This window comes from Eschrichtius robustus, chromosome X (genome assembly GCF_028021215.1).
Source record: "Eschrichtius robustus isolate mEscRob2 chromosome X, mEscRob2.pri, whole genome shotgun sequence".
In the NCBI taxonomy this organism is placed as follows: Eukaryota; Metazoa; Chordata; class Mammalia; order Artiodactyla; family Eschrichtiidae; genus Eschrichtius; species Eschrichtius robustus.
In genome coordinates this window covers 29,573,639-29,598,181 of record NC_090845.1, presented here as the reverse complement: position 1 = coordinate 29,598,181, position 24,543 = coordinate 29,573,639, and the positions used below count along the sequence as shown (strand labels likewise).

The 24,543-nt window shown below is 38.0% G+C and overlaps 1 protein-coding gene across 4 annotated transcripts in view; it reads left to right on the top strand.

Moving 5' to 3' along the window:
• DMD (dystrophin) overlaps positions 1–24,543 on the top strand; it is a 1,739,631-nt gene that overhangs the window by 1,354,514 nt on the left and 360,574 nt on the right. For all 4 annotated transcript variants that reach the window (XM_068533306.1, XM_068533307.1, XM_068533305.1 and 1 more), the window contains 2 exons: positions 793–913; positions 1,544–1,812. In XM_068533306.1, coding sequence (XP_068389407.1) covers positions 793–913; positions 1,544–1,812 — 390 coding nt within the window. The remainder of the gene's footprint in view (positions 1–792; positions 914–1,543; positions 1,813–24,543) is intronic.

The window sequence follows — 24,543 nt, the reverse complement described above, 5'->3', positions numbered from 1 at the left end:
TGTCAGACATTTCGACAGAATTAACTGGTGATTATGAATTAGATCGGTTGTATACCTCAGTACAACCTAAGTTTTTCCAAGTGGCCCTTTAGGCTTCCCATTATGGTCTCGATATCTGTTCTTTTGGGTGTGTGTAAGTTTCATTAGCCCTGCTAGGGTTTTTTGTTTTTTGTTTTTTGGTCTTCAGTGCTGTGTGCGGGCTTTCTCTAGTTGTGGCGAGCGGGGGCTACTCTTCGTTGCGGTGCGCGGGCTTCTCATTGCGGTGGCTTCTCTTGTTGCGGAGCATGGGCTCTAGTCACGTGGGCTTCAGTAGTTGTGGCACATGGGCTCAGTAGTTGTGGCGCACGGGCTTAGTTGCTCCATGGCATGTGGGATCTTCCCGGACCAGAGCTCGAACCCGTGTCCCCTGCATTGGCAGGCGGATTCTTAACCACTGTGCCACCAGGGAAGCCCCCTGCTAGGGTTTTGCAATATATATCTTACAACTTTAGCTCCAGATTTCAAGTTTGGTAGTCAAGTTATATAAATAAATCACTCTTATCTTAATCAAAGGACGTTAACATATCTTGAAAGCTCCCCTATCCTCTCCAGAATAATTTTACAAACACAGTGTTTTCCTGATTAAAAGAAAGATCTGTCGAGCCTTCTTTATCATTTTATGACTGTCAGTTTATAAATCAAGGAGATAGAAATTGACCTGGGAATTTTATAACCAAGTTCTGAGTACCCAGGATTAATTTTGAGAAGAATGCCACAAGCCACATAAGCATTTCTTTTCATCTCATTTCACAGGCCTTCAGGAGGGAATTGAAAACGAAAGAACCTGTAATCATGAGTACTCTTGAGACTGTACGAATATTTCTGACAGAGCAGCCTTTGGAAGGACTAGAGAAACTCTACCAGGAGCCCAGAGGTAATTGAATGTGGAACTGTAATAACATATTGATAGAAGGATCAGTGGTGACAGAATGACCCATCCATTTTTGCTGGCAGTGTCTGGATAGCTCTCATATTTTCTAGGTTAAATAGAATCAATTCAAATTAAACCTTGATGTTGAAAAAGAAAAAGGAATCATAAAGCAGCATGCATAAATCTGTTTGCACATTCATAAATAAACATTAAAAGAGATTAGCGATCAATTATTGAAACATTTAGAAAATAATAAACAAAAGAGATAATCTGTGAGGAGGAAGTTTATTGTCACAAAGACTACAAGCTAATTTTCAATTTAAGAGCCTGCCTGAAGTAAATTAGAGCTTGTCGTGTGCATCCTAACATTTTTCTACTCAGTAGCTTAAATGAATCTTGGATTATCTGATTGATATAAAGTAGAACAGATTCACTCAGGAAGACACGACTTCAGATGTGCTAAACTATATCAAAATGTATGCCAAAGTATAAAAGAGCCACTAATCAGTAGGTTGGCCTCTTGTTAAAGTGTACTCTTTCTTTTTTCCAGTATGACCTTTTCAACAATGTTTGTTTTTTTTTTTTAACACGAAAATGAATGTGGCCTAAAACCTTGTTGTATTACCAATTTAGAGCTGCCTCCTGAGGAGAAAGCCCAGAATGTCACACGCCTCCTACGAAAGCAGGCTGAGGAGGTCAACACTGAGTGGGAAAAATTGAACCTGCACTCAGCTGACGGGCAGAGAAAAATAGATGAGGCCCTCGAAAGACTCCAGGAACTTCAGGAGGCCACGGATGAGCTGGACCTCAAACTGCGCCAAGCTGAAGTGATCAAGGGATCGTGGCAGCCCGTGGGCGATCTCCTCATTGACTCCCTCCAAGATCACCTGGAGAAAGTCAAGGTACCGTCTACTGCTTGGCTTCAGGGCCCTTTGAGAGATTCAGAACAGGTTCTAATCTGAACTCATCTGCAGTATTTTCTTCTCACAAAGTTAAAAATAGGACCCTTAAGCATTCGAAATCTTTCACAAATTCAAAGTCTTCTGGCACATGGTATTTTCTCTAAGAGAAGATAGTGATCTAATCATGTCTGTCTTCAGTAATATAAAATGAAATATTAAGAAGTTACAGGGCAAAAAAATCATTTTGATTTTGCTATCAGGGAATTAAGCTAAGTGTACTAAAATTGTCTGATTTACATGTGTATGCGTGTGTGTATTTGTGGTTCTTAGTATCACAGTAGGGAAAAATACAACATTTAATCAAGAGCCAGGAGTCTAGTTTTTGGCCTTTTTGCTAACTGAATTATATGACTTGGGTGAGTTCTGGTTCTGTGAGCTGAGGCCAGTAATGCTGCCCTTCCCTGAGAAGGCAATGTATATAATACAATTTTGCGTTGGATTAGTCCACTGCAGCTATTAGGAAATATCACTCTATATTTGGAATACTGTCCATGAGACCAAAATTAAATTCCCTTATGGCACAAAGATGATAAATGTATTTATAAAGAAAAAATATACATATTTAGGAGTATCATTTTGAAAACCAGCAACTTGAAACATATTTTGTCTATTTATCTAGTGTCAAAACTAACAAAAGTCCTCCCAGATCCAAATGCAGAAGAAGTGAAATCCTCACCTGCATTTGGCGTGTTTACCAGCCCCCTCATTCTGGAAGGTCTCTTCTCCCTTGGCTTTCATGACACTGTTTCATCCACATTCTTCTTCTTCCTTTATTTTCCTCAGTTCTGAAACTCTACCCCCCCACCCCCTTCAGATGTTGGTATGCCCGAGTTTCTAACCTTAGCTCAGTTCCCTTTTTATTCTATAAAAACCTTAGCTCAGTTCTCTTCTTATGGTATAAATGCTCCCTAGTTTGAAATGGCATGGATGGTAACAAATCTAAATTTCTAGTCTGAATCTCTTTTCTGATCTGCTAACCCATATGCCATTAGAATTGAAATGCAACCATTCTGAAAGCAAGTCCATTTGTTCTCCTGTTTACCCATTCCCCTACCGATATCCCTTTTTACCTGCCCTTTCTTCTGTGTTTCCTATTTCAGTTAATGGATCATAATCCAACAAGTTGCTCAGGCTAGAAACTTGAGGTCCGTCCTTAAATCCTTCTACATTTTCATTGACTGCACTTGATTGCTCATTTTACCTCAGAATATCTCCTTTATATTTTCTCTCCTCTTTTCAACCAATGTCCTGTTCTGGTCCCCAGCATCTGTTAGTCAGGTTGTTTTATTATACATCCTTAAATCCCATTCCCCAGTCAGTGTAGCTGGCATATCACAAACACTGCATTTTAAATATTTGGTTAGTGAAATGAATGAATGAACAGTTTCTTTATTGATATATCTGTATTTCCATTCTTTCCCAACTCTAATCCAAACTCTTTGCAGGAAGCTGCCTGCCTGACGATGAAGTCCAGTGGATGCAGAGGGCAGGTGGCCCTGTTTCTTCCTAGCCCTGGCTTAAATTTCTGACTGTTGCTTCTGTCCTCTAGGCCATTCAGGACACACTGACCACACCCCCCTTTACACCAATATGCCATCTTTTTTCATAACTCTCTGCCTTTGCATATGTTCTTCTCTCTGCCTGGATCAGCCCACCTTATCTGCCTGGTGAACTTCCACTCAGCCCTCAAGGCCCAACTCAGATGGCATCTGTCCTTAGAGTTTTCCCCGTCTTCCACCCCCAACTCCCACCAAGCAGAAGAAACTGCCCTTAATTCAGTGCTTTCATAGATCACCACACATGCTTAAATTGTCACACTTAAACTTCACATATATTGTGGCAAGTCACTTATGTATTTTTTTTCTTCCATAGAAAGTAAGTGAGGTTCCTAAGAGCAAGGATCCAATTCAGCTTCTTTATTCCTTCTCTCAACAGTTGTTTGTGAGCTACTGTAAAATGTGCTATACATGTAGTTATAAATGAAACAGACTCGGTCTTTGTCCTCGTGAAGGCCTACAGTCTAAAGTTGACTTGAAAAGCTCTTCATTATACTAGTAGGTGAAGATTTAAAAGGAGATTAAAAATTTGACTATAACTTCCAAAATATCTTCGCCAACATTCTCTGACCCCATGTCTAATATTTAAAGCAATGGTTAACATTTCTGTGTACATAAAAATTAATGTTTTGAAATGTATTACCTATTCAGCATTAAAAATACTGAATTTTATCCAAAAATATAGGAACTAAATTCTTAAAAATGTTTCCCCCAAATGGCAAATCAACTTAAAAGAATGTCCCAAAGGAAGTAAATTAGTTAATAAATCAAGTGGCTGAATGTCTAGGCTTTAGAGCAGACATAAGGGATTCATTCTGAGCCATATCTATCACACAGGAGCATTAGTAGGATAATGAATATGGATGGAGAATGTATACAGCATGACTTAATAACAAAAACTAACTAAAAGCAGAACAGCTCAAATAGCAACTGGCCCTTACCCAACCCTATTTGCAGTCTTCTTTTCAGTTCCCCTCTCTCATCTGTTCTTGATCCTAAGACGAATTTCGTTTCCCACGCCCTAATTGGTAAGACTCCTCATCCTCATCCCAATAATAACAAAACATATATACATTAAATGCTTGTTTAAAAAGAGCTTATGGGACCTCCCCGGTGGTCCAGTGGCTAAGACTCTGCTTTCCAGTGCAGGGGGAACGGGTTCCATCCCTGGTCGGAGACCTAAGATCCCACATACTGTGGGGTGCGACCAAAATTAAAAAAAAAAAAAAAAAAAAGAATATGTGTGTACTGGTCATAATAGATGTGATTATTTTGGTTTCTAAACCAGTATTGTACAAATATTTTATGCATATCTTAAAACTATAGATTATATGAATTCATATATATTTATTTCCCTTCAGTAGTTCCTCTTCATTTTGCAATGGAAATGAAAACCCATCTTTTTTTCTGTTGCATCTCAATGGTACCAGATTTGAAACTCTGAAACTTTGGTGGTGGTAGTTTATAAGGAGTGAATTTTATTAACTAAAACTTACTTTGAAAAGAAGTAGAAGAGTACTGAAAACCACTATTCCCATTTTTCTACTCAGCAATTTAAGCCCTCAGAGGCTCCACGCTGTAGGGAACTCCAAACAGATAGCTAGGCAGGTAGCCAGAAGAACATTTTATATACCCATCTCAGTTTGTTTTCATCACCTCAGTGACTGTCTCATAATATCCACCTCCATTCGGATCTCATTTGTTAAAGAAGTTGTTATTTAAGTAACTATGGAATGTGTGTTTCTGTGGGATTTAGCATTACATCATTTCATTAGCAAATGCTGCTTTTGGATTTGGAGAATGGATAAAACAACAACTGAGTCCTGGGACACTATGGATATGGCCTTATTACTAGTAATCATCTTTAGGACAGTGTACATAAAATAAATCAAGAGAAAGGAACATAATGTTAATATTGACTGTTCAGCTCACTAAGAGAATCTCACCCTTCCAAATATAGCTTCATAGGAATAACCACTAGAATAAAATTCAAATTTTAAATGCCTCTTTATTTTTAAAATTCATGATTCATACTGCTTATCAAATATTTTAAGGGCAGAATCATGATTTCTCACTTTACTGGAAATAACACCAATGCTTATGTGACTATACAAACGTCCTTACTTTCCTTGTAGTAATGGGGAATGAGAATAACTCCTGGAATCACTAAGTGTTCTACATAGATCTATAAGTGGAACATATGCAGGTTTTAATAAAGTAGAACAACTTTTGCAACTAAAGTCTACATATGACATTTTTGTTCTTAAGAACAATTCCTGTGTGAAAAAGTTCATGTGAGTTGTTGTTTTCCCCAGTTGTCTCTTTGTTCTAATCTACCATGGTTTCTTAACACAGATTGCTCCATCATTCTTGAGCCGGAAACATTTCACTGCCCTTAGTTTGCCAGTTGACTTGAAACACAGTTTTTCACACACCGTGGTTAGGCTCTCCCAGGCTGACATCTTGGGATATGCAAATTTGTCACATCTATGTAGTTATGCATTTTACGTTTTTGTGTTGTGTTTTAATCAGACTTTCAACTGACCTTTTCTACTATGAAAAGTCAAGGACAGGGACTCTGTGAGTTTTTCCTTAAAGTTCTTACAACAAAATATTTTAATTAGACCTTTTTGGAATTATAATTGAGAATAATGTAGTGATGTGTGTAGTAGAAGAGGGGCTGTGATGATGAAGCCACCATGCATGCCATCCTGACTGACTTAATGTTCAACATTCACATCTAAAAATGTAAGAAGAAAACTGGCACATGCTTCTCTTCAGACTACCTGTGGCTTGGCTTATCTGAGAAATTTGTCAAAGAAATGCTATCTCAGAATTTGACATTGAGAAAACCAAGTATGTTTCCTCCTGATAGGTAATGTGAAATGTGATGTAACACATTAGAATTTCATATTCACTTTTGGAAGCTGGAAGCGTTCAGCCGTGTTCACATAACTCTGTCTTCCCTTACTGTTTTTCTCATCTTAACCCTGGTTCTAATATTTTATTATTATTTTATCAATTTTGTTATATTTGTCATTTATATGAGTTGACCTTAAATCCTTTCTTATATATGAGTTTTATAGAGAAAGTTTATAATCCTTTCTTGCAGAGATAGGGGATGCATGGTTAGGCAGAACCATCACAGAGCAGCCCTTAAAATGATTCAAAATATGTAAGCTCTCCTCACTCTGAATAAAGGATCGATATCTCCACAATGAATAAGGTGTACTACCTGTAGTAGGAAAAGGAAAGCTTAGTAATATTTTGTTACTTGTTATTGGCTACAAATGAATTGCTCTGTGGAGGCTTTTGTTATTGTTTTTATACGAATGCTATGTGTACTATGTAAGCCTTTGATGGAGAAGAAAACACAAACAAAAAAGATATAATCCTTTATAAATCTGGGTTAAAAATGGAACTGATGCCTGTCCTATGGAGTAACTAGGGTTTTATCTAGTTTTCAAAGCATACAATTGTGATGTTTTAAAGCGTAGGATTTGGCCTTTAATATCTGGGAATATATCTATAAGAAGGCATATTATAGTAATTGTCACTTATATGCTTCAAAAGTATAGTATTTATTTTTTAATAGAATGGTCATTGTTGGCCTTACTAGAGCTTAGAAACTAAAGTAGGAATTAATCATCTTAAATTTCCTAACCAAATTATTTGTTTGACATAAAATTAAGTGTAAGTTAGTGTTGCCAGGAGAGCTTATTACTTAGTTCCCATGTATTCGCTCTCATTTCCTGCTTTGTTTATAAAGTTAAAAGCAAGTTACTTAGGGTAGCAATGTCAAATCACGTTCCTTACCGAAGGCATCTGACTTTAGATAGTGCTGTGTGTGTTTTTAAAGCCCCTACCTCGATTTAGGCAAACAGAGCCTTCATTTACCATGCTATTCCCATCCTGCCTTTGAAACTTCTGAAAAGGCAGTACAGAGTAATTGTTTCAGACATCTGCTTAGCATACTTTGAAGTGCATATAAGTTCTTTTTCAGTTTCATTTGAACCCCAGCTGCCGTCACCGAAGTCTATAATCAATCTGAATTAAGTTGTCCTACTTCTCCTAATAAGTCTCTTATTAAGTTCTGCATCAGCCTCTTAGGGAGACTTAAAAGCTAATTCATGTAGAATTGCCATTTTCTACTAATTCATTTGTCAGCTCTCCAAATTCCAAGGAAAACAATTGCAAAGACTATTAATTTGGCTCTTCATAAACAACTTATGTAAGTGTAGTATACATTGGAACCAAGCAAATGATTTAAAACAGTGGGTGGGAGGAAATAAGTTGATGACATTCAACACTGCTTTCTTTTTGACTGTTTTGAGATGCCCTCCGCATTCAAAGCACAAAGCCGTTTATTTCATAAGAGAAACATCCTTCTCTTAGTTTCATAAATAAGATAATTACTGAGTGAACTTTGCTTAAAGATAGGAAGAGGCTTTAGAACAGTTGGAAAACGCACATGTTCTTTTTATTACTGAACTGATTTTAATTTGGACTTCTTTGTATTCCTTTGATGGAGTGTGATAAAAGAAGCAGCTAGAATTGGTTACCATTGTTACTGCATTAAATCAGAGTTGTACAGCTCTTCTTCTGGTCATGGAATATTTAGGGGAACATGGCTAACCAGGATGTTCAGCTAATGAGTTCATCTGACACTATTCTACTAAAGAAATATTTAATTAGATAATAAAAATTCCTCCAGAGAATATCATCCTTCCTACTATTTGAAAACAACCATGTCAAAAACTGATCCTTTAATATGCCAATCCTGTTTACTGTGGATTTATTCCAGAAGCTTTGTTTGTGGCTGGTAGTGATTATAAACAGTATTCCTCAAGAGTCTTGGGTAACAAAAAGACTATTCAAAACAAAAACTTAAGTCATATAGTATCAGCATTAACAGATCTAACAACTCAGTCATTCATTCATCTATGATACGGTTAAAACCTATACCCAGAGAAATCTGATCTCATTACAGAGTGTGAATGTTTATTTCATGAATAAAATCGTATTGGGAGTTATATTAATGGCATCTTAGTTTTCCTGAGAATATTATTATTTAGCACCAAGCTGAGAGAGCAAGAATTTGTATTAGCTTGCATGTATGGGTGTCTGTAACACATTAACTAGAAACAGTTTTAAAATGTGAGTTATTTAACTGAAATTCCGTATTTCCTTAGAAGACGGGAGCACACAGTCAGTATGTATTTTTTTAATTCATCTTTATTGGAGTATAATTGCTTCACAATGCTGTGTTAGTTTCTGTTGTACAGGACATGGAAGCAACCTAAGTGTCCATCGACAGATGAATGGATAAAGAAGATGTGGCACATATATACAATGGAATATTACCCAGCCATAAAGAGAAACGAAATTGAGTTATTTGTAGTGAGGTGGATGGACCTAGAGTCTGTCATACAGAGTGAAGCAAGTCAGAAAGAGAAAAACAAATACCATACGTTAACACATATATATGGAATCAGTATGTATTTTTATTCTCCTTTGACATCTACCGAAGTTACAACAAGTTTAAACTTCACAATTATGTTACTCTCCTACCAGAAGCACAACAAGGAATAATTTAAGAACAAATAGCCTAAGGAGTGGGCGCCTATTGTGTTCCGGTCATACTTGGCAATTACAGTTTTTAGAATTACACAGCTAACACTGACACCAATATTATGCCTTACGCAATCTTACCTTAACTAAGTTAAGCCATGGCATTGAGTAATTGTTCTTGGCTAACCAATTTTCTGAGTATTATGGGAACAGATGTGCCTATGGTACTAATGCAACTCTTATTTTAATGGGTCCTGAGAAAAGTAAACTTTTTCACAGAAGATCTTTCCATACTAAACTAATATTTTTAGTTATAGTTTGCAATTACTATGGATTTTTCTATCAACAGTACTTGCCAAAAGCAGTGCTTCTCAAACTTTTCTACTTCAGTCCTCTTAATGGCCAAGGAGATGAAGCTGGATATCTTCCCCTTCCACCTGTTTACCTCCTTTTGCCACGAGCATGAGCTTTCTTTGATATTTATTTTTTAAATCTCATTTCAATTTTGTAGTCTTCTCCAAAATGGATTTGTTGTGTTTTAATATAAAGATGTTTTTCTCCAACATATTAAGTAAAATGAATCCTCCAGTATATTCACCTATGGGTATGAAAGCATAATTTGAGAAGCATGATAGGAAAAATTGCCCAATTTGTGCTGGCTTCATCTTTTTCCAACAACTTCTTTCTTTTATGTGCACATACACAAAGAGTAGATCCTTGCCATTTCAAATGTATCGTTCGCGCTTTCATCTGATCATTGTGATTCAAAAGGTCCATGACTTGTAGCTCTTTGTGATTTTGAACATATATTCTTTGAGGCTTTTGTGCAGCAGTCACTTAACTAATGATTTAACTGGTGTTATAGGTCAGGTTCCCTGGAAGCAGACCCTGAGAACAGGGTTTATAGACGGTCCGCTTTCAGGAGGAGCCTGTGTGGGAGTTACGGAAGCATAACAAGGGAGATGAAAGAGCCAAGCAAGCATGCCATCTCAGGCAAAATCTAGCTTTGTGTCTTGATTCAAATGGAGAGAGCTCTGGAGTATGAACCACACAGCAAGAGCTGGTCTTTTATACCCCAGCCAGTCATTGGCTGTGGCCGGCGGTATGCTAGTAACATTTATCCGCTAGCTCTGAGGTGAACACTGATTTGTAGTGTTTTCCAATTGTCGTGGTGTAAGTACCCCCACCGTGGTTGATTCAAGCTACCAACATGACCTCACCGAAGGCAGACTTGGGAAGAGACACACACTATTGACTCTTGGGCTCTGCTCCAGCACACCACTGGCTGTGGCCCACCACTAGAGACATGAGTTACCTCCCAGGCCAGGAGTGTATGTTACCTCCTGGCATAGGGGGCTCCTATCAGCAGAGATCGCCTTTCTGAAGAAGAGAAGCAGCTGTGAGACATTAGTAGGCGACCATCATAGCAGCTGGGGGATGGATGCCCAGGCCAGGAAAAGTGTCCCCTACAGCCAGTAAGCGAACCTAGTAGCCCACTCAGGCTCCGTGTCTCAACATGGCCTTTTCAGTGCTGTTTTGTTCTTGCACATGCAGTAATTCTTTAGAGGTGATGAAGATTTTGTTTCTTTGTGAAAAATCTACCCTCCCCCTGCCCAACCTACCTCCTATCCTAGGTACTTCTTGGATTTGGTAATAGAAGAGAAGAGTTCATGGAAATGTCTAAGAAAGTGGTGATTATTAGTAAAGAAAATGGCTTTATAAGCAATTTTGGCTTTATAGTTACATAATCTCTAAGTGTCTCTGTTGATCAGATATTTGTCAATTTGAGGATTCTGGGTATTCAGACATAGTCATTGGGAATGTCAAGAATTTTCTGTGGCAGTGACTCTCACCTTAGTGTGCATCAGAATCACCTAGAGGGCTTGTGGAAACCCAGACTGGTGAAGCCTTTCCCCAGAGTTTCTGGATCAGGAGGTCTGGAGCAGGGCTAAGAATCTGCGTTTCTAACCAGTTCCCAGGCGATGGTGGCGCTGCTGGCCCGGGGACGCTTTGAGAAACATCCTTCCGTAGTAAAACTACAGTATATATATGAATACATAAATACATACTTGTTTATTGTTAGTAATTCTCCAATTATAAATAATAAATATATCACTTGTTATTTCTTTTATATCTAACAACATCCAGAACATTTAATTTAGAAATGAATGCAGGCACATGGCCTCCTGTGAGAGTGATTGATAGTTTAGGTAGGGAGCAGAGTTTCACTCTGAAACCTTGAAGTGAATAACGGCCTACTCTTTCTGAATCTCTCTTGTGAAAGACATTCACAGTTCTTTATTCCAGTTTTCTTGTTGGCATTTTAATGGCACTCATACAATTTCTGAGTTGCTTCAAAAGACTTAGAACTGAACTTGCCTTCCCACTCTTAATACTTTAAAATTAAGATATTTAGTCACGTAATATTCACTTTGTTTAAATGTTATCACATTTACCAATAAAAGCAATTAAATTTTAAAATACTCCTCATAATTTTCTGCCAAACATAGTGATTATAAACAAGTACTTTGCAGAGTTTCTGAAATCGAGGACATTCAGAATAGTTGAGACTATTCAACTTTTTAAAATTAAAACCTGCTTGCTAGGTGTGAATAGCTGATAACTTATTCAGGAATTCCTACATTTTCTAATTTATCTTGTCAAGCCACTGAGGCTCTGTGTTCATGATGGGAGGGTGTATGTTTGTGTGTAGAAATGGAGATGGATATGGGGTGAAACTGGGAGAATGACTACGAGAAAGTAGGAAATAGTCTTAACTGCAGTAATTGGGGAAGAGGGATTTTTTTTTTCCCCCCAAAGGTGGTGCAAAATCACTCTATTAAATGCCTGTGAAAAAGTTTATGGTTTTGGTATAGGGTGAGTGGTATATGTGATGAAAATTATGGGTGAGATATAATAGCAACAAATATGTTAAAATATGCTTTAACATTAAACAAGCAATATTTAAAACAAACGCTCCCCCTTATCCTGGAATCTTGGGGGGATAGGGGGATGGAAATCAAGGACATTTTACATTAAAAGTAATTTGATTAATGTTTAATGTAAAAATGAAATAGCTATGTATAAACCCACTCAAGTATACATTAAATAATTGAGTTAACTGAATTAGGCGGAGTAAGGGCACATTGATTTTCAATGTTTTCAAAAATTGGTCCACATATCAGTTATGTGTTTGTTTGTAAGCTTCAATATTTATTAAGTTTCCACGGTGTGTTCAGCCCTGAAATGTCAAACTCTCTTAACCAGAATGAGGCTGGAGAATCTAACACGAAGATAGATTTCTTCTCCTTTTAAAGAATTGATTTTTTATGGTGAAGTTTTTTTCTTCATATGGTTAAGAGCCTGCTGGTCCTATTTCAAAACACTTATTTTTAGAAGGCTTGTTCCCTGAGATGCCACATTATTATAGACTCAGTGGGCTCATTTGGAACTTTTCCCTATCAATATTCAAATCGTATCATCGTGATCTTAACATGGCATATTAAGCAAGTTAGCGAAGAGAATAAAGTCAATTTATCAGCAATATGTGCCAAAGTATATTGATTAAATAGAAACTAAAGTAAATGAGGTGACAAGCCACCACTGAGTTTCATTTTATTTACTTATTTTCCTACTCTTAAAGGCTTTTACCCAATCTGGAGTCTGTACATTGCTGTCAACCTAAATCTTATTAGGTCTCATTAAATAATATACCCACTGAATTGCCCCGTGGTTTCAGGCCCTTGTCTGCCCAAGGTCAAGTAGGCCACATGCAAAACATTTCACCTCCTTCCCCCACCACTTGTCAGTTAGCCCTTGGCTTCCAGTATTTCCAGCAGAGAAAGTCTAAAGCCAAAAAAGAGTGGTTCATTGTTTTCAACTTACAGAAGCCCCATACTACAAGGGTTATCCAATATAATGGTGACTCTTGTACGTCCAATAAAGCATAAGGTTAGAAGAAATATAAGCTAAACAAACGAGCATAAGTTCTATTGATCCTTTGACTTACACAGTGAATAAAATATTACCTTTGGAACCACCCTGACATTTTGTTATAAAGGTTAAAGGAAGATGTTTACAAGGTTGTCTCAGTGTAAAAATTGCCTGCAGGTTGGGGTTGAGTGTCCTGTGCAAGATGGGTCTTAAAGAAATCTGACCCACTTTGACTTTCAAAAAAATCTTGAATTCTTAGTGAAAAGATTGTGGGGTGTTTTTTTTTTTAAAGATTTTAAACCCTTTCTCAACTGAAACAGTAAACTGAAATAGTACTCCTCTTTAGATAATCAATACAGCATCATTCCTACAGATTTTTGAGGATACATACTTTTTTTTTTTTTTTTTTTTTTTTTGGGCCGCGTTGCGCAACGTGTGGGATCTCATCTTAGTTCCTGGACCAGGGATTGAACCCTTGCCCCCTGCGGTGGAAGCACGGAGTCTTAAACACTGGACCACCAGGGAAGTCCCACGCTCCTTTTTTGCAAAAGAAAACAGAAATCTATTACTGTTAACATCTGGTATCTTTTCCCCACACCCTCTCCAGCATTTATTGTTTGTAGATTTTTTGATGCTGGCCATTCTGACCGGTGTGAGGTAATACCTCATTGTAGTTTTGATTTACATTTCTCTAATGATTAGTGATGTTGAGCATCCTTTCATGTGTTTGTTGGCAATCTGTATATCTTCTTTGGAGAAATGTCTGTTTAGGTCTTCTGCCCATTTTTGGATTGGGTTGTTTGTTTTTTTTTTTGATATTGAGCTGCATGAGCTGCTTGTATATTTTGGAGATTAATCCTCTGTCAGTTGCTTCGTTTGCAACTGTTTTCTCCCATTCTGAGAGTTGTCTTTTCGTCTTGTTTGTAGTTTCCTTTGCTTTGCAAAAGCTTTGAAGTTTCATTAGGTCCCATTTGTTTATTTTTGTTTTTATTTCCATTTCTCTAGGAGGTGGGTCAAAAAGGATCTTGCTGTGATTTATGTCATAGAGTGTTCTTCCTATGTTTTCCTCTGAGAGTTTTATAGTGTCTGGCCTTACATTTAGGTCTTTCATCCATTTGGAGTTTATTTTTGTGTATGGTGTTAGGGAGTGTTCTAATTTCATTCTTTTACATGTAGCTGTCCAGTTTTCCCACCACCACTTATTGAAGAGGCTGTCTTTTCTCCATGTTGGTGGGAATGTAAATTGATACAGCCACTACAGAGAACAGTATGGAGGTTCCTTAAAAAACTAAAACTAGAACTACCATATGACCCAGCAATCCCACTACTGGGCATATACCCTGAGAAAACCATAATTCAAAAAGAGTCATGTACCACAGTGTTCATTGCAGCACTATTTACAATAGCCAGGACATGGAAGCAACCTAAGTGTCCATCAACAGATGAATGGATAAAGAAGATGTGGCACATATATACAATGGAATATTACTCAGCCATAAAGAGAAACGAAATTGAGTTATTTGTAGTGAGGTGGATGGACCTAGAGTCTGTCATACAGAGTGAAGCAAGTCAGAAAGAGAAAAACAAATACCGTATGCTAACACATATATATGGAATCTAAAAAAAAAATGGTTCTGAAGAACCTAGGGGCAAGACGCAGATGTAGAGAGTGGACTTGAGGACACGGGGAGGGGGAAGGGTAAGCTGGGACAAAGTGAGAGAGTGGCATGGACATATATACACTACCAAATATAAAATGGATAGCTAGTGGGAAGCCAAATGTAAAATAGATAGCTAGTGGGAAGCAGCTGCATAGTGCAGGGAGATCAGCTCGGTGCTTTGTGACCACCTAGAGGGGTGGGATAGGGAAGGTGGGAGGGAGACGCAAGAGGGAGGGGATATGGGGATATATATATACATACAGCTGTTTCACTTTGCTATACAGCAGAAACTAACACAACATTGTAAAGCAATTATACTCCAATAAAGGTGTGAAAGAAAGAAAGAAATTATGAGCAAAAAGAACTTTTCTAAAAAATCTGGTATCTTTGTTAGTTGAATACTAATCACTTTTTTTAAAAGGTAGATTTGGCCAATGGCTTAATTTTTTTTTTGAAATAACATTTGAGTCCATTGATTTAACAGCTTGACACTTAGACACATTTGTGTCCGTAGTAATTTATTCCTCATTCACATGTACTTAAGTGGACATTATCGTGATAGCACTTGTCATAACAGAACATAACAGGATATGAGTTTAGATCTTACCTGAAGATGTGATCAGAAAAATCAGAGGAATATCTTGAAAGTAAACTTCTCAAAGTATGGTGAAAAAAATGAAGAACAGAGTAAACTCTTGACTCCACTTAAGTAGCTAGATCTTTCACACACACACACACACACACACACACACACATATGTTGAGGTAAAAATAATAACCGCTAATATATCTGGAGGCGAAACATTGCTTAGAAGTAAATACGTAAGACTTTCTTTTCAGCCTAGGAATACGATGAAATGAAGATGAACCATTATAAGAAAAAATTATCAATCTAATTTTTAAACATGCTGCTGCATAGATTTTAATGAAGAAAATCCATTTTATGTTCATTTCATTTGACATTAAGTAGTGGAGTATTTTCTTCTTTGTTGTCCCATTTGTAAGAAAGAAAGACATTTTGGAAAGACTAAGAACATTTATTAAATTCAGGAGCTACAGTAATCTGAAAGTAAAACTAAAAAATTATAGAAGAGCATTTTACAATCATTTTCAGCCCTCTTCCATTTAATTATTTCTATCTCGGCTCTTAGAAAATTTATATTCATCTCTGATTCCGTTCTGCTTTAGTATTTCTACGTTGATAACAATATATTGGATGAAAAATCAAATCAGCAAAATTCCATTTTGTTTCAGTAGTGAGTACCTTCCCCATAGAACTAAAATAAATGTGTCCAGTATAAAGCAAACTGGGTGTAGTATGTTGCATAGGTAATTCACAACCCTAGATTCCTCTATTAATTATTATTCCTACGTGCAGAGGTAGCCTAATTTGTTTTAATGGAAAAAAAGAATCTCGTGGGAACTGCTATATACAACACGATACGCTGTCCTCCATTTTCTGGGTCAAAAATGTTGCATTTTATAGCTATGGACAGATTTTGGCTTGGAATTTATTTCTTTATAAAACTTTATAATAACAGTCATCAGTTAAATGAAATTATGTTCTTTAGAGTTAAGCTGTGGGATCATAGGAACTTGGTCTATTGTGTGCACTGCTTTATGCCTAGTGCCTGGAACATTCCCTGGCATATAATGGGTACTCAGTAATATTTGTTTTGGAATGAGTGAATAAATAAACATCTACAAAAGCACAGGGCAAAATGCTTCCTTCCTTTAAAAATTATTTTACAGACAACCTGCTCCCATTTGCCACCATCCTGTTGCTAGCAACTGTTACTTTTTTCCTGAATCTCCAAACGCTCATTGTCAATTGTTCTCCTTTCTGAAATGGCCACTAGCTTACACTCACTCCTCAACTTGACATTTTCCAGTTGAGCATGCCTTCTTTGCACTTTTCAAGCCCTGCTGACACAACTTCTCGTAGCATGATTACATTGTTTTTTAATAACCCACTAAATTGTCTCTCTCCACTAATGATTGTGAACCCATTGAGAGTTCCATTTTCCCAGTGCATAGTAGATGTATACATAGTACATAGTGCATATAAAACAAGTGTTTTCAAGTGAGTAGTAATTAAAATCTAACAAAAAGGATTGTTGACAGTATGCCATTCCCCTTTGCAAAAACCTTCATTACTGTGCTGCAAAGCTCAGCTCCTTCAAACCCACCACAGTCTTGCTCGAAGAACACGCCCATGCTTTGTCTTCCACAACTGCCCTGTACCTCATGCTTCAACTTATTAAAGACTATTTGCACCTCCCCAAAGACATTAAGCTTTCCTACCTCTTGCCACTTGTTCAAGCTCTGAACAAATAGCTTTCCTCCTCCCACCATGCTGCTGCTTCCTTTATGTTTCATGTACCTACATCCCAATGTCTAGTTCAAGGAGCCCTTACAAAGCTACATGATAGAGGAGTGAGGAAAGACAGGTTTACCCCAGGGTGATATTAGAAGTTGGTGCCAAAGACTCAGCTACCAGAGAAAGGATTTTAGTCAATCTTAGTCTGTGGCTTTCTCTTGGATGAATTTATTACCCTCTGCTTTGCCAAGTCTCCCTGAACTAGACTCAACAGGGCTCGTGTGACTTGGTATTCCCCACATTGTGGGAAACAATGCTTAATTGGTTGCAGGTGTAGTAAAAGAAGGAGAAATAGACCCAACCTTCTCATTCATCTTTGCAACAGCCCGGGTGTGTCCATGTTACACTCCCCTTTTTGCACAAGAAGAAATGCGTGAAAAATATTTGTAAATAAACTTTTTCTTTAGTGGAAAACCCCAGAAATGAGAGAGGGAGGAGAGAGACAGAGACAGAGAGAGAGAGAGAGAGAGAGAGAGAGAGATGGAGAGAGAAACAGAGATCATCCATAATCTCACCTTCAGCATCTATAATCTCACTCCCTACAAGTGCCTCTTTGGGCAAAGTAGAAAAAGGTACCTCTTTCATCGAAGAGATCTCCAGCCCTGTGCCAGAGTTCACCAGTTCAGTAGTGGAGCCCAGGTTGGATTTCAGTCCCCTTGTCTCCTTGGCCAGGTCACTATATACCTCCAAATGGAGACCCCGCTGTGTAGCCTTCCCATCTTTTCCTGTATGAGTATTTTTAAAGCTTTTATTCAGTCTTGCCAAAATGCCCTGCAGAAGGCTACACCACGTGTATCACTACCAAAAGAACATATTTTCCTTAAATAGATTACTCCCCCTTTTTTTCCCACTTGCTTCATTTTTATAAAAACCCCCTGGTTAGTACCAAAAACTTGAAAGTTACATTCCTGCCCAGAGCGTTAGAGATACTTCAGAAATCAGTGTATGCTCCAACATAAATCAAGTAATAGATCCAAAGAATTCAGATACAGAATCTGAAGGAAATAAGCAGGTTTCTCTTCTTTCACTTAGGAACTCGGCATCAGATTTCTGTAGGAAACTGTGTTTATGAAGCAATTCGAGAATAGCTGTTGATCTAAAGTATTAGTGCCTAATTCTCTTGACTGTTTATTCTTTAATAAAATGTATTGAGGGATTATCATGTACTAGGTACAGGCATACCCTAGTGAAAACAATAATATCGAATTGCCTTAATAAAGGTTAGGGTCTTGTGAAGGGACCGATAATGGATTAATAAATAGGCAAATAAGCATGCACTTACAAATTGCGATCAGTGCTAAGAAGGAAAATAAGGTTCTGAGAGTGAGAAAAATCGGGAGACCTTTCTTCAGATAGGGCAACCAGGGATGGGCTGTCTTTCATGGTCACAGGAACTGAGATCTGAGTAGCAGAATACAAGTCAGCTAGGCAGAGGGTGCCAATGGAGAACTCCAGGCTGAGAGAACAGCATGCAAAGTCAAGAGTAAGTTTGGGGAGTTCTAGGGATGCAGCATCTTCTAAGTTCTTGTTCAAAGCGCCAGATTCTCAGGCCCACCCTGGATCTACTGAATCACAAATGCTGGAGTGGGACCCAGCAGTCTCTGTGTTAACAAGCCCTCCATGTGATTATGATGCATGCTGTTGTTTGAGAGTCACTGACTTAGACAGATGTTTTGAGCCATGAAGGGAAAGGTGAGAGCAAGACCGCATCTCTTTGCCAGGGCACTGGTAGTGGCAAATGTGGGCACAGACCGTGAACATTTTAGACTGACAGAAATGTTTGCAAATTCAAAAAACCTGTTAAATAACTCCTGAATTTGACTGTCAGTGTCCTTGTGATTCATGTTTTTAATGGTTTATGGATTATTACTTATTTTTAAATAAGTAAATAGATTTCATTAACTGCCATTTTGCCTGATGTTTTGTCACATATAATTAAAATTTCTCAGAAAGAAAATATTGGCATTTCTTCTGTTTCCTTGGCAGCCTAAGAACGTGGTCTGCTTAAATGATTTATTTATACTCAGAGACCTTTTTATTTTAATTGTGCTTATTTTGCATTTAGCCTCTGTAAAGCACTCATGAGCTACCTTTTTTATTTGTTTTAATTGTGTCATTAGAAAGCTATGGAAAGCTTGAAATGTTTTTGTTTTGGTTTGGTTTATTTGCTTCATTTTTCTATAAAAAAGAAATAATTAGCATCCAGAGTTAGGATTATAGAAAGTAGTTTCCAAGGAAATTAAAATAACTCAAATGTGTACAACTTGTTCTTATAGGCAAAAACCTTTCCTTTGTGATCAATTCCGTTCTGTTCCTCATTTTCAATTTATATTTGTGAAGGCAAAATGAACATGCATAAAAAAGAAAGAAGACAGATACTAACTATAAGTGTGGTTAAGCTATAATTCAGCCTTTAGGAGCATTGGAGTTATAAGCTTCATAGTGAAGCCATGTCCTGAAAGATGAAGAATTATGATAGATGCAAGTGAGAAGATGTTAAAAAAGAATTTATGCTTTTGTATTTGGGTGCACTCTCTTTTCCAATAATATGAAGAGAAACTAGAGATCATTTTTCATAAAAACATGAGGGTTCCTTATGGGAAAAAATGCAGCAGTTAATTGCTATTCTTTTAGTGCCACAAGTTTGGAAGTGTGGTGACTCTGAGGGGAAACCATAGTTAAAATAATTACTGATAATTGTTTGGGAAATAAAAGTGCTAGATTTTTTCATGCCTACAAACTTCATATTGTTTTCCGAAAATCGTTTTTTGTTTTTTTTGTTTTTTTTTTTTTAATTTAACCTACCCCAAGTCATCCTGATTGTGCTACATCTAGGTCATTAGGTCTGAATCTGCTTCATTATTTATGTCCGTATTCAGTTTGCTCGTCCAAAGTGATCATGCCCAAATATGAACACGTACAAGAATTGCCCTGAAAACGGAACGCAAGGAAGACAGTGAAAAAAAAAAAAAGCATAATATTTTGCCCGCAGGCTGCCACAGTAAAAACTGATGCTGGAATGCAGTGCAGTCGCATCTCTATTAAAAAAGAATACGTGTTTCAGTGGCATAATTTATTGTCAAGAATGTCTCAGAGGCAAAAGTGATCCTAACGGCAGAGGGAAGTCCTCATTCAGTCTGCAAACTACCACCTGTGTCTTAACTCCACACAATCCCTTAGTATTTGGCAGAACTTATGGAAAGGGTGGAATGTCTCAGTTTTGTTGGAAGTCGATGGGATAGCCTCATAATGTTAGCAATGAGAATTCACATAAGAAGTCTCTTGCCAAAAAAAAACAAAAAACAACAAAAAAAAGTGACACCCAAAGTCCAAGGGTAAAAGGAAGTTGGGGAACTGGATGACGTTAGTCTATGTAGTGGATGCCGTTGGCACCCCAGCCAGATTCCTCTACTTGGCCGGCACACTCATCACACAGCAACTCTGAGTGCTGGCTGATGAGGACTCATAGTTGCACCCTTTTCCAGAAAACCTTCCTCAGCCGAAAGGAAGGCCCCTTGCCTGGGACCTCATACCACCCCTTCTCCTCTAAGACTGCCAGGGGGAAGCTAGCGGCCAATAACCGATGGACATTGGAATAGAAAAGGACAAACCTCTTTGTCTTAAGGTGGGACATTTTATGGTATAATTTGTGCGCCAGAGCTTCCTATGGGACCAGGTTGATGCTGTTTTCCACCTGAGACCACATCCTTACTTAGCTTTTCTGCCCTGACCTCCTGCTTCTCTCACTCCTCTTCTCTTAAAAGCACTCAGACTCTGCTTCCCGAAGGCAGTCGGTATCTGAGACAAAAGCTGAACCTACATCCTGGGCACTGTACCAGGTGGGAAGCCAACCAGAGTAAAGAGTCAAGAATAGGAGATAACAGTGGAAGTCTCCAAGCCTGATGCATTTCATGGAAAGCCTTGCCTACATCTCCTCTTGTGTTTCTTTGTTATTGGTCCAACCACATTTGAGTAGCTCATTCCCCCCAGCTATTTAAGAGGCTCCAGGAGGGCTTTGAGCTTCTGGGCAAAGCAGGATATGGTCCTTGACTCTTTTGGTTCCAGTGGTGGCCATTCACTCCCATCCAGAAATGCAGAAGCTGCAGAACATAGCTGGGCTGTACCTCCGCCCAATTCTGGGTAACTGAGTTCTGTGACGCCTTCCCTGAGCCACATGTAGAAGCCTCAGTACCAGAACCAAAGACCTGGATTTGCAGGACATGATTTCCATTTCCTCCCCCTCAGCTCCTAACCCAGCATGAAGCGTCCTGGGACTTCTCCTAACACTTACTCTTTTTAGGCTATTTTTTTCAGGCTTTTGGTTCACAGTTTTGTTCAGCAAGGTTTCATTGTAGAGACAAATGCGGTTAGCCCCTACTTCGTTTCTTAGATAGTATTTGTAACGTAAATTTCTCTGCCCAGTGTATATAGCCCTAGAATGACATCTCATTGTCAGATCAGACTAATTTTGAATTCCTAGTAAGTGAGATAGGACCTCTATGAAGTAGTAGGTTAAGATTTCAGGAACAGTGTTTGATATCGTTAAGAAGGGAAGAGTTTCAGATTCTCAGGAGCACCATTAATATATAAATAAAGTGGTGTATATATATCAGATATATATACATATAACTGTGATATATATATATCACATCACACAATTTATAAATAAACTCCTAAATGGCAGAGCTAATTCAAGCATCCCAGAGTCTCCTCTCCTTCTTGCTTGCTTGTACAGCTAATCTTGCTATGGCCTTTCTTGGTTTGTCCTGAACCTCCACCGTTGACCCCTCTACTTTCTCTCCATCTACAAGCCTCATCTTGCTTCACTTCCCTTTGAATCCAGTTTAGCTGTGTTTTGCAATCACATTCTAGCTAAAATGTAAACTCTCTTGTCCCTAGGTATTTGTGCCACAACCATCTGACAAAATCCCAAACTTGGTTCAACTGTTTTCTCCATGCTTGCATGGAACACTGTTGGAGAGAGAGAAGATTGGGGAGATTGGTTCTGCTAAAAAATTGTGGTCTTCAGCCTCAAATGAGCCCTCAACACTGTTTGGCAACCTCGCTGCGTTTCTTTGGTCGCCTCCCTCTCACAGTCTCTCTCACAACTAATTCAAATGTTCCCACTTCCCCTTAATTCATGTTTTCATTCAATGAATATTCATTGCACGCTGATCATATGCCAGGTCTGTTGCTTCCTACTTCACGGAGGCCCCCAAAGTCAAAGGGCCTCAACTTACCTTTTCCAATGCTCCAAATTGACCTTCTGTGCCTTGCAGAATAGTCCTTAACTATCAAGTCAAAATTGCTCCCTCAGAAATAATGTTCCCTTGTTAATAGACAATTCCTTCCTTTTGTTGCAAAGTGGTTGATGGCTGAGCTTCTGAATCTATATTTGAACAAATCTTTGCATAAAGATCGAAGCAAAGTTCTGACAAGCAATTAAACATCATAAAAAAGAAAAACTTGACATATTAGACTTATTATCATTCTAAATCAGTACTTTTATATTTATAATCAGACAGCATTTAATGAAGTGAAAATTCTGCCTGCATGAAACTAGTCATAATAAAATTAGACTTGGTTTGCTCTTTCATGGTGAACATATTCCAGATGTTTAAGTGATTCAAAGAAAACCCAGAGTATAATGGCTCGCTTGAATGTTTTCTCACTTATTGCTTCCAAACTAGAATAAAATCTAATGACATTCTGGTAGTATTTAAATAGCACATCATATTGTTCAGAGTGAGCCATACTTTTAGACATTTTATGTTTAGTGTTTAACAATTTAAATGTAAATGTCTATGTGCATTAACAATTAAATTAGCAGTATTAGAAGTGCTAATATTTGAAATACAGTCAAACGTAATGTTACATCCACTTAAATGAGACGGTACCTGTATTCACTCTTCGCATAGTATGTCCTGTGACTCAGTGTTTAGGGGACCGTGCTTCTTGTTATGTACACTTTTAGGCATTGACAGCTTACAGCAGTGAGCCGTCCTCAGGTGGTATGGAGCTGCCACCAGAACCTAGGTCAGATGTCAAAGTGAAGACTGACTTAAACACTCTCCTGCCTCCTTTTTCTCTTCCTCTTTTCCACCATCAGCTATCTCCTTTCCTCCATTCTCATGTGCTTAGTGCCCTCCCAATGACTTCTAGCCGGCTAAAGTTCTTCTTTCTGCTCGGGCCCATCACAATTATCGCCCCAAAGTGAACCTCTGCACCAAATTCTCTCTTTAGCAACTGACCTCCCCCTAATCAAAACTTCCGTTTATCTTAACAGAGACTTCGGCATTCAGATTAAACAGAACATATGGCTTTTCTCCCTTAATGATAACAGTAGTAGCAGTAGCAGTGGTAGTAAAATCATAGTAGTCAAAATTTAAAATAGATGCTCTCTATTCCAACTCAGTTAGGACCTAGAGTTTAACAGTTAATTGAAAAAGTCAGTTAAATTAGGGAATCATAAAAAATATGTCTTAAACATTTTATTCTATGTTAAAATAGTCACTAATATCTTAATGTTGTGTGAAGGTTTTTTCTTTGAGTGTAAATTCTCTGATTAGAGCTCTCCATAAATCACACTGATAACACAGACGTTTTGATTTCCAGTTCAGGTTTCCTTAATGCAGACAGAGCCCACTGGGAAACATGGGGAGCATTCTCAATACAGAACCTTTCTAAAATTTTCAGGTTGTTTTCCTAATCTTTTACAGTTGTCTTGTCCACACCCAATTCAGTAACACTTCTTTTTCTTTTTCTTTGAAAGCAATTTTCCAGAATATTTAACCTTATTTTTATAGAAATAATAACTTATTTTCTTCTTAGACTTATATTTCTTTGGTTTAGGAAATCTTTCATTAAATTATGTAATTGCAGTACTAATTGGCAAAAGCAGGTTTGAGAACGTACACACATTGACAAGTCAACTAATGAGAGCTGAACGCCACGCATACTGACAGGTATCTCTAACATCTTATTTAGAGGTTGTTAGAGGCACCAGTCAGTATGTTTCCCAGACAAATGAAGACCCTGGCTAATCTGATGAGTCTTAAGTGGAGATCAGTTAAGGGAACTTCTACTGTAATTGGTAGATACAAGCCAAAAAAAAAAACAAACAAACAAACAGAAGCCACAAAATCCCATGACAGAGTGTGTGTGTGGGCTGGGGTGGGGGCTAGTCGGGAGGAGGGAGGGAGGGGAAAGGAGACTGAGTGTTGTGATTAATCATGAATGCTGGAACTTATTTTTTAATCTCCTTCATCCTCCAAAACATTCATGCAAGATTAAAAATCTGTGTCCAGGCCTTTGGGGAAGAAAGTGAAAATCAAAATACTCTAATAAGAGACCCTTGAACCATGTGCATTATGTAATCCAAGGGGAGCTGAAATCTAGATATGACTTAACGGACATGGATACTGAACTCGACAGCCGAGAGCCTCACTAGTGAAGGCAGTGACTAGTGTACAGGGTTAGTCTGCACTATTGTCAGATTCTGCCTGGCTGGCTATCCTGCCATCTCTGCGATGGTTCCTACTTACGGTTCCCACTCATGTGATATCTACTTG